Source organism: Anabrus simplex, chromosome 2 (genome assembly GCF_040414725.1).
Source record: "Anabrus simplex isolate iqAnaSimp1 chromosome 2, ASM4041472v1, whole genome shotgun sequence".
Classification (NCBI taxonomy): domain Eukaryota; kingdom Metazoa; phylum Arthropoda; class Insecta; order Orthoptera; family Tettigoniidae; genus Anabrus; species Anabrus simplex.
In genome coordinates, this window is record NC_090266.1 from 909,378,994 (window position 1) to 909,394,171 (window position 15,178).

The 15,178-nt window shown below is 40.0% G+C and overlaps 1 protein-coding gene across 1 annotated transcript in view; it reads left to right on the forward strand.

The window, feature by feature from the left end:
- Window positions 1-1,503: 1,503 nt before the first annotated feature.
- Window positions 1,504-15,178, forward strand: part of l(3)80Fg (dnaJ homolog subfamily C member 16 l(3)80Fg) — a 507,034-nt gene continuing 493,359 nt past the window's right edge. The window contains exon 1 of the mRNA XM_067141678.2: window positions 1,504-1,883. Within this exon, the coding sequence (XP_066997779.2) occupies window positions 1,738-1,883 (146 nt within the window). The 5' untranslated portion in view covers window positions 1,504-1,737. The remainder of the gene's footprint in view (window positions 1,884-15,178) is intronic.

Here is a 15,178-nt window from a genome sequence, read left to right on the forward strand (position 1 = left end):
TTCGCTATTTCTATAATTTTAACACTTTTCTGCTCAGAGGCTTGCTCTTGAATTTGTTTAATAAATCATAGTCATTAGTCACTTTCTTTGCATTATTATCAAAAACAGGCCTGAAAAATGTTGTAAGTATAATGCATGTGATGTGTGCTTGATCACAGTCGCGGCACTGAAACGTCTCTTTAAAGTTTGGAGCGGTAAGGAATTTCAGCTTTCGGACAAGTTTACATTTTCCGAGGTATCCTAACGCCCGCGTTGTAAATAATAATACATGTTTAATAAGAAGTATTTGCATCGGCACTTTGTCGGGGTGGCAGAATTCCCTTCACATTACTTACACCGTAATCTGATTCGACAAAGTGCAAGCTACATATTCTGGAGTTATCATTAGGAGCCGGAAGAGATACTTTTCTGCTGCCCTGTCCAGGAATAGGAAGCCTCCGTTTCTCCCGTAAACTCGGATCTCTAGGAAAAAGATGAAAATTTATATTTGTGTATATTTCTTCGCTGTGTCAGATGTGCAGTTAAGGACGCAAAATTAACCATCTCAATTGTATTAATAATAAATAATGTTATTGGCTTTACGTTCCACTAATTACATTTTCGGTTTTCGGAGACGCCGAGGTACCGGAATTTTGTCCCGCAGGAGTTCTTTTACGTGCCAGTAAATCTACCGGCAGGAGGCTGACGTATTTGAGCACCTTCAAATACTACCGGATTGAGCCAGGATCGAACCTGGATTGAGGCCGGCAATAAACCATCTTAACCTACAGAATGGAAAGAGAAACTTGACGGTAATTGGCCCCAGGGACTCCGAAATTTTGAGAGTGGGTTGTCAACCACGGGGCCCTTAGCTGAGTCCTGGCATTTCTTCCACTTACTTGTGCCAGGCTCCTCACTTTCATCTATCCTATCCGACCTTCCTTGGTCAACTCTAGTTCTTTGCCGATCCCTACGCTATTAGGTTTCCGAGGGCTAGGGAGTCTTATTTTCACGCCCTTCGTGGCCCTTGTCTTCCTTTGGCCGATACTTTCATTTTTCGAAGTGTCGGACCCCTTCCAGTTTTTCTTTCTGATTAGTGTTATATAGAGGATGGTTGCCTAGTTGCACTTCCTCTTAAAACAATAATCACCACCACCTTGACGGTAATTTGGAAGCACATAACTAAACAAATGTTACTATAAATGCATCTCAGCAACCATCCATATATTGCAAATCGTGAGACCAAATAAATTTAAAACGACAAAACTCTTCATATTTCATGTTAGATAAGGCCTTACCTTATAAAATAAAGTTTAATATATTATTTCTTCTCATAAAACATGTTGCAGTAACACACGTCATCATAGAATTCACGCCAAACAACTTAACATAAACGCGATCCTAGCGGTGGAAAAGAGAAAACTATTACTCCGCTTTTAATGCAAGAAACTGGCTTTCTGTCCAGGCCTTCTAGTATCTAGTAGGCTTTGCTCTAGCGCAGATAGTAGATGTGTAATACTGTTTGCTCTTTATTGTGTCTGGGTGAAATAACGAGCCCAAATCAACTTCACGCACAGAACAGAACTGTTTGCTGTTTAGGTGCAGTAATGTCATGGGTGGAAGATCGATTTTTGTTCGCCCTGGTGGAATACACGCATTTTTGGATGGTTTTCAGCTTTAAGTTAGTGATTTTATTAAAGCCCAAACAACATCATTAAGAAGAAGTTAGTGATTTTGAAGTGATACATTTTAGAAACGATGGTCAAGATCAAAGCTATACCCTTTTTATTTATGTTTCTTGTTAGTGTTGATGGGCTAGGCAATCCTTATCATGTATTAGGAATTAGCAATTCAGCATCTTTGCAAGAAATTAGGAAAGCCTACAAGCAGCTGGCAAAAGAATGGTATGTACTTGTCACTTCCATTGCAACAGTCTTTTGGACGGTTGTGAAATAACAGTATTATTCCTGTTCTGATCTTGGGACCTGAGAGACTTTTTTCAGTGCATTTATTTCCTATGTAGCGAACGAAAATAAACATCGGTGTTTAAGGAATTTTAATATGCTAAAATAGTCTCTTTTTTATATTCTTAATGCGTACACATGTGTGCTAGGCCTATTTCATATTGGAGGTTCTGATTGAGCAAGAAATTACTTCAAATGGACTGGTGGGTAAAATAGCTGGCAATGAGGGTAACTGCTTCCTCAACGTTGTTTCAGTACGTTTTACGCTAGGTTTAGTTTTTTTCATATTTCTTTTTTAATAGACTGCTTTCAGATTGAAGAATGCTTTTTTTAGTTTGAGGTGTGGTATAACATGACATGACTACAAGAAACTTTGTGAGGTTATTGAAAGTGCACCTAATTTGTATTTTTATTGAATGGCTCATTAGAATGTGTGTGCATTTGTCACACCCTCTTACAGTAAATACGACTTACTTCAATCTCTTTATACATTGATTCGTTACATGTAGGCTATTCTTATATGAGCTTCAGTCTTGTAGTCACTGGTGCTCAAGCATCGATTTTACTTTGTAATGGGTATAGGAGTTATGGACAGTAGGGCCTAACATTGATTACACGATTCTAGAAACTGTCACCTTCATGTATTCCAACCATCATAGATCTGCATTTTGGGCTGCCACCCTGGTGGCAGTCTTTTATTAAATCATTTCAAAGAACTTGGAAATTTATCAAACATTTCCCTAGGTAAATTATTCCATTTCCTAGTTTCTCCTTCTGTAATTGAATATTTTCCTCAATTTGCCCTTTTGAATTCCAGCTTTATCTTCATATTATGATCTTTCCTACCTTTAAAAGCTCCACTAAAACTCATTCATCTACTGATGTCATTCCATGACATCTCTCCACTGACAGCTCAGAACGTTTCACTTAGTCAAGCAACTCGTGTCCGTACACCCTAAGTTTGCAACATTTTCGAAACAATACTCCTTTTTCAGAAATTGCTCTTAACAAATCGTGCTATTCATATATCAATAGCTATACAGAGCATTTGACCTCCTGAATCTAAAGTATCTGCTATATCTTGCTAGAAACCTACGAGTTGAGCCACAGTGATTTTTTTTTTTCTAAAACTCAGTGTGCCTTCTGTTGAACCAGTTAGTAATTGTGTGACTACTTCCAGTGTATTATTGTTTACAAGTTTAATTTTCCGTATTGATTGGATGCACTATACAGACAAGAAATGTGTTCCACCTATCAATACTTTATTATTTATTATAAATGGATTTACGTCATTATCGGTTTCGGCCTTCGATGGCCATAATCAGCTGGTATATTACAATATTGTAGCCATTAGACATATGTCACAAAGATGTTACTATGATTAGATCATCCAGATGTCTAATGGGGTTAAAAATTAAATATATTGTAGTAATGTTTTGTCTATGTGGGGTTAAAATAGTATCTATGATCAATGTGGCAGTGAAGGCTACAGTAAATTAAAACTTATTGAGTATACATTAGACATATTGAGCACATTAAACATATTAAAATATATAAAGCACAGTATAAAACACTTGATAAGTTTAAACACACTAAAATATAAGGTACATGTATGTTAAAACACTTGTTAAAATTTTGAGAGTTCGTGTTGTGTGGAGTAGCTTCTTCAAGCTTCCTTATAGTTCTTGCACTTCTATGTCTATGTTAATTTAGTTTCATAAAGCGATCTTCGAGAGTATTCTATTTGGCTGATATATGTAATGTTAATTCGTGGTGAAAACCCTTGTTGTAAAATTTTTTTTCAAGTACTGTTGTGATTCAACCGTTGATATACTTCAGTAAGTTTTGTGACAGACTGCGAAGTCTTAAGTTAAAAAAAAAATTTGATTAAAGGAGCTGTTGGTAGCGACACCTCTGTCTGTATTCGTGTTGTGGTCGTGTCCACAACGACAACAATAACAGCAATATCTACAACAAAAGTTGAAGTCGATTTTAGAGGAAGTAGGCATAGCATCTAGGAAGCAGACTTCGGCGCAAAGTTAGACTTTTCTATCACAGTAGACTTTGAAAAGTATCCGCTCAAAGTCTTGTTCTTGAATACGACCCATAGTGGTCTTGCTATTGTAGGATAGTTCTGTTTGAACTTTCCGAATTACCCAGAGAGGCCTAAGAAACTCTGGACCTGTTTTATGGTTGCTGGATCCAGGATGTTCATAACAGCGGAAGTTTTCTTTGGCAACTGGTAGTTTTTACCATTCTTAACTAATGTCCTAAAAAATTACTACGAGTCTTAAGGAAGTACCAGCTTTAAATGTTGTAATGCTTCACTGTTATGTTTAGCATGAATTGTTTCAGTACTATTACTTGCTCCACCAGGAGATGGAATGCACAGAATGCTGACACACCGCAGGAATATTGCATAATCCAAAAGGTGTCTGTGAATTGGTGTTGATTTGAGTGTGTTATGAATAAGGGGTATTTTCTACTTTAATCTTCAATAGGAATGAGCTGGGAATCACTGAGCCCAGCTCATCAGAATATGCTAGCCAGGTTGTGGTGGTAAAGAAGAAAGATCACCACAATTATGTGTTTAATTTCACAGAATTAACAAAAGTGGCGGAGAAGATTGATGTCCGTTTGTCAGCAGTGGTTTCTGAGCTGATGATAAATGTCTTGGTCTGCTGAAAATTGGTTTCATGTAATGTAGGATTTCAGAGAGATTTATTACATAACTAATATTACTTGAACATAGAAAACTCAATGAATTAGAGACAAGCAGTAGATGAACACAACACACAAGTCTTAGCTGAACTATGAGCATATCAACACATGACAATTGACTGTCCTTTTTATCCTAGAGTTCCCTTGACACACACCAACTGTCCTCTTTGACACCGCCTATATTTCACTCTCCCATATTCGGCCATCCTACTGGTCACCCATCCCAGATGACACATAAAGTCCCTGGCTTCATATACTCAGCATAGCTTGTAGTTTGTCTGGGACCCTTGTGTTCATCTTCACGACACAAGCCATAAGTGTCCTGGGGTTTCACTTCAGTAACCTGATACAGTCCAAGAAACTTCTTCCTTATTTTGAGTCCTGGTCTTGCCTGGGTATTGTTGTATACAAGAATCACGATATACAAACCACAACATAAAAGTTTATTAGTTTGTAAATATTCACACACTATGTACAAAAATGAACAAAATTTGACTTGCTGCTTGAATTACTGTACATGTTAAATAACAACATAAGCTAGTTGACTGATGGTCTGAGAAATATATACATTTATACACTTGGATTTTTTATATATACAATATCTATCTTGATGAGATAGGATGTCCGAAGGAATGAATGTTCATGATGGCTGATGACTATCAGTAGTTTGGAGAATTATAAAGGGAACTTGGAGTAGAGTTCGTGGTAGCAGAATGCTAGGCAGAAGTTTGAGAACTTGAAGGGAATTCGGAGCAAAGTTCATGAGTAGCAGGATGCTAGGCAGGACGTATGTCGGTGATACGGCGGGGGGGGGATTACTTGAGGCGAAGATGTCCTGAGGTGAGACCTCCCGATCAGAATTAGTTCAGTAGTTCTGTACACGTTTTTAAGAGGGTACCTCCGTGTCTGACATATGGTGTAGTCTGATTGCTGGACACTGCAGAGTGCGTGGGCTCCAGAAATGTCAATGTGGGTGCGGGTTGCAGAACCTTCAGGCGGCGGAAGGACACACACATACTCGCCCCTCCTAATTGCGCCGGTACAGCGTGAAGCAGCGACTGCGCTGGCGGTGGCAGCGATGCTGGGCTGGAGAGTCTGTTGTGTTGTCTGGAGCCTGGTCCGGGCGGAGGAGCATAGAATCGTCCTGAAAAGAACCCATCGTGATTAAATGGTCCATAGCTCTTTCTGCGATAGATTTCTGAGGTGTGATAAGGGAATCAACAGAGGGAGATGGACGATAACGGAGGCGGATCAGGTCCTGGTGGTAGCAGATGCGTTTCTCGGCGGTTTGGATATCGTAGAGACGATGCCCCAAGGTACGGCAGATGATACCAGGTATCCAGGGAGGATTGGACTTGAAAGTCCGGACATACACTTTGTCGGCGGCGGTGAACTTTGGTTGCGAGCGATGCGGCTGGGCAGGAAGAGGCTGCAACAAAGAGAGCAAAATTCTGTGAGGGCGTCCATGGAGCTTGTGAGCTGGAGTGAGATTGTCGGTACCAGGCATAGTCGTATATCTTCCTAGGAGTTGTAATAATGCCTGATCCTTGGTTAAGCCTGAAGATACGGCTTTCTTCATATTTTTCTTGAAAGTCTGGATAAAACGTTCAGCTCTACCATTGGATTGTGGATGAAAAGGAGGTGCCAAAATATGCCGACTGCCATTGTGGGTACAAAAGTCCTGGAAGTTAGTGGCAGTAAATTGAGGTCCATTGTCTGAAATTAATATTTGAGGTAAACCTTCAGTAGTGAAAATCTTCTGAAGTGCTCGAATGGTAGCTTCCGTAGTGGTAGAATGCATTTCTACGACATAAGGAAAATTAGATAGAGAATCTATCACGACGAGCCACATAGAGTTGAGAAAAGGTCCGGCGAAGTTTGTGTACTCTTTCCCAAAGATAATTAGGAGGAGACCATGGAGCGAGGTTTGACAACGGTGCGTTCTGATGTACTTGACAAGGTTCACAGTTCTCGATGTCGGCGTCAATACCAGGCCAATAATAGTGTTGACGGGGGAGTTGCTTGGTGCGTGATATTCCCCAATGACCTTCATGTAACAAGTCGAGAACTTGCTTGCGCAGACTAAGTGGGATAACGACTCAGAATAGGATGCCTGTTTCTAATAGGATTATTCCAGCACGAACTGTGAGACAATGCTGAAGACGATGATAAGGTGCAAGGCTGGTAGGAAGCTTGTGTTGCAGAGGCCAACCATTGCGGATATAAGTACGATTAGCTCCACCCTACACAATATTACCCCTACTTTTCCTTCCGTTTCCCCTAAGCCTATTACAGCGCCGCTCCTCAGTTAGCTCCACCCTACAGAACATTTCACCCGCTTTCCTCACTTCACCTACCTCTCCTTCCGATATTCCCCGCCCACCGCAAGTGGCTCACACACGTACACAGACCTCAGTCAGTTAATGACAGGGCGTAAGGGAGGACGTCAAATACAACATGATCAACTATATAATCAACTCCATTATCTTTTTATTCTCACGAACATACATTTTTACAAGGTTTTCTCCTTTAAAATATCCTCCTTTTTACTCATTCTCTTCTCGTTTCAGACTCATTTTAATAGTCCAACTGCAACTCAACTTCAACTACGGTTGTTTTATCAAGAGTTCCCCCGATAACTATACGTTAAGAAAATCTTGTATATCTCTAATTTTATCTTCAAGATTAACAAATATACACGTCTCCAAGATAAAGAAGAACCTTATCGCCGATTTCACTTTGTCACTTGGACACTGACTTGTTGAAATTTTAACCAACATGAATGAACATTTTATTTTATCATAACTATCATATGTGTTTTAATTTTCGTGCCATTTAATCAAATCTTTTAGCTATTGTATCATCATAACTATCACATGTGTTTTAATTGTCGTGCCATTTTGTCAAATCTTTTAGCTGAAGATGTTCCATAATCGGAACTAAACATGTCCTGGAGATTAAGCTGGTTAATATCATTTAATTAATAAAACTGTTATATAGAAATTGATAAGTATTGGAAGGTGGGAACCTACTTATAACTTAACCTTAGTTGTGTTGAGCCAGTACCGGATAAAATGAGATTTATAAGCTGTAGGATAACTTGAGGCGAAGATGTCCTGAGGTGAGACCTCCCGATCAGAATTAGTCCACCTGTTCAGTACACGTTTTTAAGAAGGTACCTCCGTGTCTGACATACGGTGTAGTCTGATCGCTGGACACTGCAGAGTGCCTAGAGTGGAGCAGACGTCGCCCAATTTATACACGCTGGCTGACGTCACACGATTATATCAGCGCGCTGCTGTCCACACCTCGTGGTCTCCAGAAACGTCAATATGCGTGCGGGTTGCGAAACTTTCAGGCGGTGGAAGGACACACACAACAGGTATGCTTTATTGCAGTGAGGTTTCCTAGCCGATAGTGCCTAATAGAGCAGCGATATCGGTTGAAAGACTTTTTATTCTCTTGCTGAACTTTGAGGATTTGCTGTTCTGCATCTTTCCTCGGATTTTCTCTTCAAATTTTTCTACTAGTTCTTCGTGGATGAGATCAGCAATCCTTAGATTGGTCTTGTCTCATTCTGACTCCTGCTAATTGTTCAAATGGTGTCCTTCCAAAACAACGATGGTACGTGGATTTGATGGCCTGCTGCACAGCTTCGACCTGCTTGTACCATTTTGTTGGATCTGATACCCAAAGTTTTGCAAGAACTGAGCGAATCGCAGGATTGAGTCTCTTTACCTGACGGTTCGCTCGTGGCAATCCTGTTGTAACAAGCAAGTGTTTGATGTTTTCTGTTTTGTAGTGATCTTCAAATTCATGAGACATTAGTGCTGGTCCTTGGTCAGATATTATTTGTACAGGGTTTCCGAATATTGCTTTCTGTGCCTCCAATTTCATAATGGCCTCTTTCATCATAGTAGACTTCGTTGGGTACAGCTAAGCAAATTTTGTAAAAGCACCAACTACTGACAATATGTGATGATATCATTTATGACTCTATTCCAAGGGTCCCATATGATGTACATTATATGCAATGGCACACTTTCCTTGGATGAAAGATGCAGGAATCCGTCCTGTTTTCCGGTTTTTCTGTTAATTAAGAGACAATTTACACAATTCAATACAGCACTTTCAAATTTCTTCATGTGAAGAATATAATATTCCTGTTTGACAAGTTCAATTCTCATTATGGAGGAATGACTTCCCTCATGAAGACTTTTGATAATTTCATGTTGCTTGACTTCAGGTACAACTAGAACTTCCTGGCCTTCACTGAATTTGAAAAGTATGTCATCACGAATCACAAACTCCCTATAAGACAGCTCCTTGCATAATTCCTTGGTGGCACTAAGACTTTGATCATTTTGCACTTTCCTCACTTGGGCAACCAGAAAGTCAGGAACTGCATACAATACAGGATGACGTCTCAGAGCATCGACATGACGCATCCTCGTTCCACTACTGTGTACAGTGGTGTATCAGTAATCTTTAGTTTTCTCTGGCGACTGAGAGAGTATTCCATCTTCCACCACATGCCCCAAGAACTCAACCTTCCTCTTTACTAGGTGGCATTTCTCTTTGTTCAGTTCAATGCCATAGTCCTTAGCTATATCCAGTACCATCTTTAAGCGGTGTAATGCTTCAGTTTCATCATTAGCTGGAATTATCAAATCATGAATGTAAATGAGTACTGTGCCCTGGACTACTAATGGTCGGAAGACACAGTTAATGAATCGTTGGAACACTGCCGGTGAGTTTTGCAATTTATCAGAGATATCTTCTATGAGTGACAATGGGTGTTGATCCTTTATGATGATCTTGTTTATCTTACGATAGTTGATACTCAAGCGAGGAGAGCCATCTTTCTTGTGCACTACCACCACAGGGCTGGCATATTCAGAAGAGCTTGGTTCGATGATGCATTCGTCTATCCATTTCTTCACTTGCTCATTAACAGCTTCCTTTTCTGCAGGCGCAAGTTGTCATGGTCTGCTGAATACGGGCTGTTCGTCCTTCAGCGTAATGGTTAGTTCTGTTTCTGAACTTTTCGTTTTGGCAGGTTCATAGGAGGACATCGGTTCTTCAACCTGTTGCTTATAATCACCATTTGTAGGCTCACCTACATCTAGTTGCTGCTCTTCATCAGCTTGTTATGGCTTGGATATTCAAATGTCATTCTGATTTATCACTACTCCTTGCTGTAGAATATTACTTCCAATTATTGCAAGCATCTTAATTTTATCGCTAGTCACAATGTAAACATCGGCCTCAAGTATTTCATCATCAGTAAAGACCTCAGCGTGGAAGTAGCCTTTAGGTATGATGTAATTCTACCCAAAACTTGTCAGGATAAGATCAGTTCTACTCAGAGGAGGAGCTCCTCAATCTGCATAAATGTCTTCATGGATCAAATTAATACTGCTTCCCGTATGTACTAAGGCATTAATTACGTTACTAGCAATTCTTAATTCAGTGGTAAGAAAGGGAGCTGCAGTTTCCTTTATAGAGTTGACTGCCTTGCCTCTACCTGTCTTACTATCCGTTGTCTTGCACTCCACCGACTTGTGACCAAAGTGATTACATCTGAAACATTTCAGACCCTTGTCTTAGTGATGACAACTGGAAGATTTATGGCCTAAAAACTTCACCACAATTGAAATATCTGTGCGTTCTATGTTTTTCTTCAACAGCCACTGCACCCTTATCTCTTGAAGTAGATTTGTGTTCCATCCTCCTTCAAAGCTTTTGAGTTCCTCCTCTCAACTATGCATTCATAGTCATGTACCTTTTCCTTAAACTCCTTTAAGTTCATGGTCCCATACAAAATCAATTTACTGCTGGACTTGTCTTCTATACCATCAATAATGTACTGTACCATGGAATCATCATCAGTCTCACTTCGATGTGCATTCTCCTTCATTACAAGCAGGTACTCTTGTAATGTTTCTTCTTTCCTCTTCTGTGTACCTAGTAGTCTGTGGATTTCTGCGCTACTCATCTTGACAACAAACTCTATCAAAGCCTTCTTTATTTTCTTCCACCGGGCGAGTTGGCCGTGCGGTTAGAGGCGCGCGGCTGTGAGCTTGCATCCGGGAGATAGTGGGTTCGAATCTCACTGTCGGCAGCCCTGATGATGGTTTTCCGTGGTTTCCCATTTTCACACCAGGCAAATGCTGGGGCTGTACCTTAATTAAGGCCATGGCCACTTCCAACTCCTAGGCCTTTCCTATCCCATCATCGCCATAAGACCTATCTGTGTCGGTGTGACGTAAAACCACTAGCAAAAAAAATATAATAAAAATTCTTCCAGGGTCACAAACCAGTTTCACTTCGGATGAATAGTTTTGCTAAGTCAGACAATGATTTCTTAGCAAAGTCTAATTTCTGCATGTTGTCTCATACCCTCAGAACAGCGTTTCTTCAAAATCCGTAATCCACTTTCTGACTGAATAATCGCCTTTACCATCAAGGTGCGTACTGAATCTTCAAGGTCTTGAAACGTTAGTGTGAATCTGCAGCCTTAATTTCCCTGGGTTCATTTTAATGAGGTATGGTCTGTAAGCAAGTCATCTTCACTTTCTTCTGTAGATTCTTCTGATTTGTGGGTTACTTTCTTCTTAATTCGACTGTGCTCTCTGAATTCCTTTTAGCCTTCAAGCATGTACTGCATTATATGTAACTTAGTTGACACTGGAATGTATGGCTTCCTTCTTAACAAACTTCATTATATATTCTTCTTTTTCTTCGTCGTCTTTTTCATCCCTGTCGTCCTCAAGTTTTGACAGCAATTCTAAATTGATGAGGTGCCGTAAAATGTGCCTCGTTAGCTCTTTCTCCCTCAGATTCCAAGCACAATACATTACATACTGTAATCAAGTCACGTTCAGTGAAATTGTCGCTGACTTACTTATCTTTATCGTCATACTCGGTGGAACCTTCCAAGAACTGAAAACTGTCATATCACTATTTCAGCAAGTTCTCAATCCTTCCTAATCCTGGACAAGTCCCTAAAGTTGTAGGATTTGAGATAGGTTTATTACATAACTTATATTATTTGAACATAGAAACATTCGAATTAGAGACAAGCAGGAGATTAACACAACACACAAGTCTTAGGTGAACTGTGAGCATATCAGTACATGATAGTTGACTGTCTGTCCTTTTTTTGTTTTTCCCCCGAGTTCCCTAGATACATACCAACCGTCCTCTTTGACACCACCCATATTTCACTCTCCCATAGTAATTTTCAACTTTGTCGCTAACACTCTGATTTTCTAAGGCTCATTGTTATAGTCACTAGTTTTTTTCAGTCACATCAATACTCAGAAGATATATGCGAGCTGTGTTTTTTTTTTTTTTTTTTTCATATGTTCCATTCATATCAGGCTTTTCTTTGGTCATACCTTCATGATTGATAGTCATTTCTGCTTGATTTAAATTTTCATCCCTTATAATCACTAGTAACATGCTTATTGTGTCTGCAGATATTACGTACATGTCAACTTAAAATCTTTCTCCTCTATATGGATTTTGGTGCAACGGTATGCTCCCAGTGAAATGAAGTTTTTCCCCAAACCTTTTAGCATAATATACGTCTTATATTTGCGAATGATAAGTTTACACTCAGTATCTATCAATGCTTTGATTGTTTTTGGACCAATTTGTCTTATGTAATATATCCAAGGCACACCAAATTGGATGCCTATCTTCCCACTTTGCCATGGGTGGTCAGTCAAAATTATTTATGACCAAACTTTCTGCAGCGGGAACATTTCAAACCCTTTTCTTTATATGGGCAACTAGCTGATGTATGCCCTGCTTCTCTGCGATTAAAACACCCTCTGTGAGGTTTACTTCCAGAGAACCCTCTCAGCCAGTGATCTTCTTTAACAGCCTTCTTATTGACACTTTCATAATCGTGAAGCTTTTCTATAGTCTTCTAGATTTATGTTTCCAGAATCATCCCCGATACCATCAATAACATATTGGAAAAGACTCCTGTTTGTAATTTCCATCATCACCAAAATGATTCTCGGTTGTCTGTTTCTGATGCTTACTGAGTAATTTGTGAACTTTGTCTTTGTATCAGACTTCTTTCAATACTTCTCATAACTTACACTGCGATGAAATTCCTTTGTTACTCTGAATGAAAATGTTAGCTAGACCTGTCATAGATTTCTTGGCAAATGCTAGCATCGGCATTTCATCCCAGCCCATTAAAGCAGCCATTTCCTCAAACTCCACTATCGATTTCCTAATGGTCTAACTTCCACTGCCATCAAGGTGACATATGGAACCTTCAGCGTCTCTAAACGTTCGGACTGGGCGAGTTGGCCATGCGGTTAGGAGCGCACAGCTGTGAGCGCACATCCAGGAGATAGTGGGTTCGAACCCAACTGTCGGCAGCCGTGAAGATGGTTTTCCATGGTTTCCCATCTTCACACCAGGCAAATGCTGGGGCTGTACCTTAATTAAGGCTACGGCTGCTTCCTTCCGATTGTTGCCATAAGACCTATCTGCGTCGGTGCGACGTAAAGCTAAATAGCTAAACGTTCGGGCAAATGAATGATTATTAACAATTTGTCTTTGCTGGCACTGTGTGTACTGAGAACGTACGGACCAGCATCCACATATGTTTCTCATGGCTTTTTCCTTTGTGGTAGCTCTTACAGATTAACATATATCAATCAAATGTTCCGTTGTTACATCGTCACAGGCTGGTCTGCTGTATTTTCTTTTTTGTAGTTTCCGCAGCTGTCTTTTAGCAATGAAAACTCCCTCGTTCACCTTAAATGTCCTAACGCCATCCACTTCATTCCGACAAGATGTTAATCATCCCAGAACACTCATTGTTTATTATGTCGTTTAGTATTCTGTTTGATGTGCAATCTCTGTTCGAAGGTTATTGTCGAGCTCATTTCTTGATGCACACTAATTTTTCTTCCACAACCCCGTATGATCCCCTTTATTTGTGTGATTGATTTAGAGGTAAACAGTTATCGACTCCTTGGCTGAATGGTCATCGTTGAGGCCTTCGGTTCAGAAGGTTCTGGGTTCGATTCCTGGCCAGGTCGAGGATTTTAATGGCATCTGATTAATTATTCTGGCTCGGGGGCTGGGTGTGTTTGTCCCAAAACTCTCCTATTAATATTCAGACAACATAACATACTACCAACCACCACAGTAACACGCAATAGTGATTGCATCCCAACAGATAGTGTTGGCTTTAGGAAGGGCTTCTGACTGTATAACTGGACCAAATCCACATTTGCGACACAGTTCACACCCGCGACCCCACGCCTGTGAGAAAAGTGCTAGATGATGATTTAGAGGAACAGCAATGATTACCGTAAACTATACATACATAAGAAGATAGTAACTATTTAAAGAAAATGACAAATCAGTGACATCTAGGCCATCTCTATAACAGCTGATGCTGAGGCTGTTGAGGATCAAACCAACCTTCAGGCTGAATACCATACATACATACATAAAGAAAATGACAAATAAAAGAATAGTCGCTTTATACGATCTGCACATCAGTCTTGACATGCACAAGAGTGCTTTTCTAATGTATTTTTGTTTTGAGAATTTGTATATTTCCAGTGCGTGATGGATAGCACTCCCACACTACTGTTTCAGAAGAACTGTATGACCCACAACTTATGATAAACATTTAAAGTCATAGTACCGAGTGAGTGGCCGCGTAGTTTGGGGCACGTAGCTGCCTGCTTGCATTCAGGAGATAGTGAGTTCAAATCCCACTGTCGGCAGCCCTGAAGATGGTTTTCCATGGTTTCCCCATTTTCACACCAGGCAAATGCTGGGGCCGTACCTTTCCGCTCCTAACCCTTTCCTATCGTCACCATAAGACCTACGTGTGTCAGTGCAACGTAAAGCAAATTCATAATCTTTATAAATAAAATCGTAAGAAACGTGTGTCTGTACATAGACTATTTTGGCAAAATTTCCGTACAGTTATCCGTTTCAGGTGTAATGACCATCCTCATAACTTTTAACTTTGGTGTCTCTTTGTCTATAACTTGAAAACTACTGGATATATTTCTACCAAACTTCATATTTAGCATCCACCTGTCCAAAGGTAAGTTTTCAGGTCCATACCATGTCAAATTCCTGGAGTGGACTTGGGGTTAATAGGGAACCGAAAGCGATTTTACTCTCCCACAGTATATACAAGACCAGCCTTACTGGAAATCGACCAATCTTGATAGAAATCCATTTCTAAAACTTTTCTTCTCATGTGCATTTTTTTGACAGGAGGAATAATAAGGGAGATATCACAAACGATCGGTATTGCAGGCTGAGTCCAGCTGACATAGCCCTAAAGTTGTTGTACATGGAGCAGATTCCTTATCTATCTATATAAATAAAATCATCTCGACCGTGTGTCTGTGCATTGACTATTATGGCGACATTTTTGCACAGCTATCCGTTTAAGGGGTAATAATGACCATCTGCATATTTTTTAACTATAGTTTCGTGAAAGTCTTCAA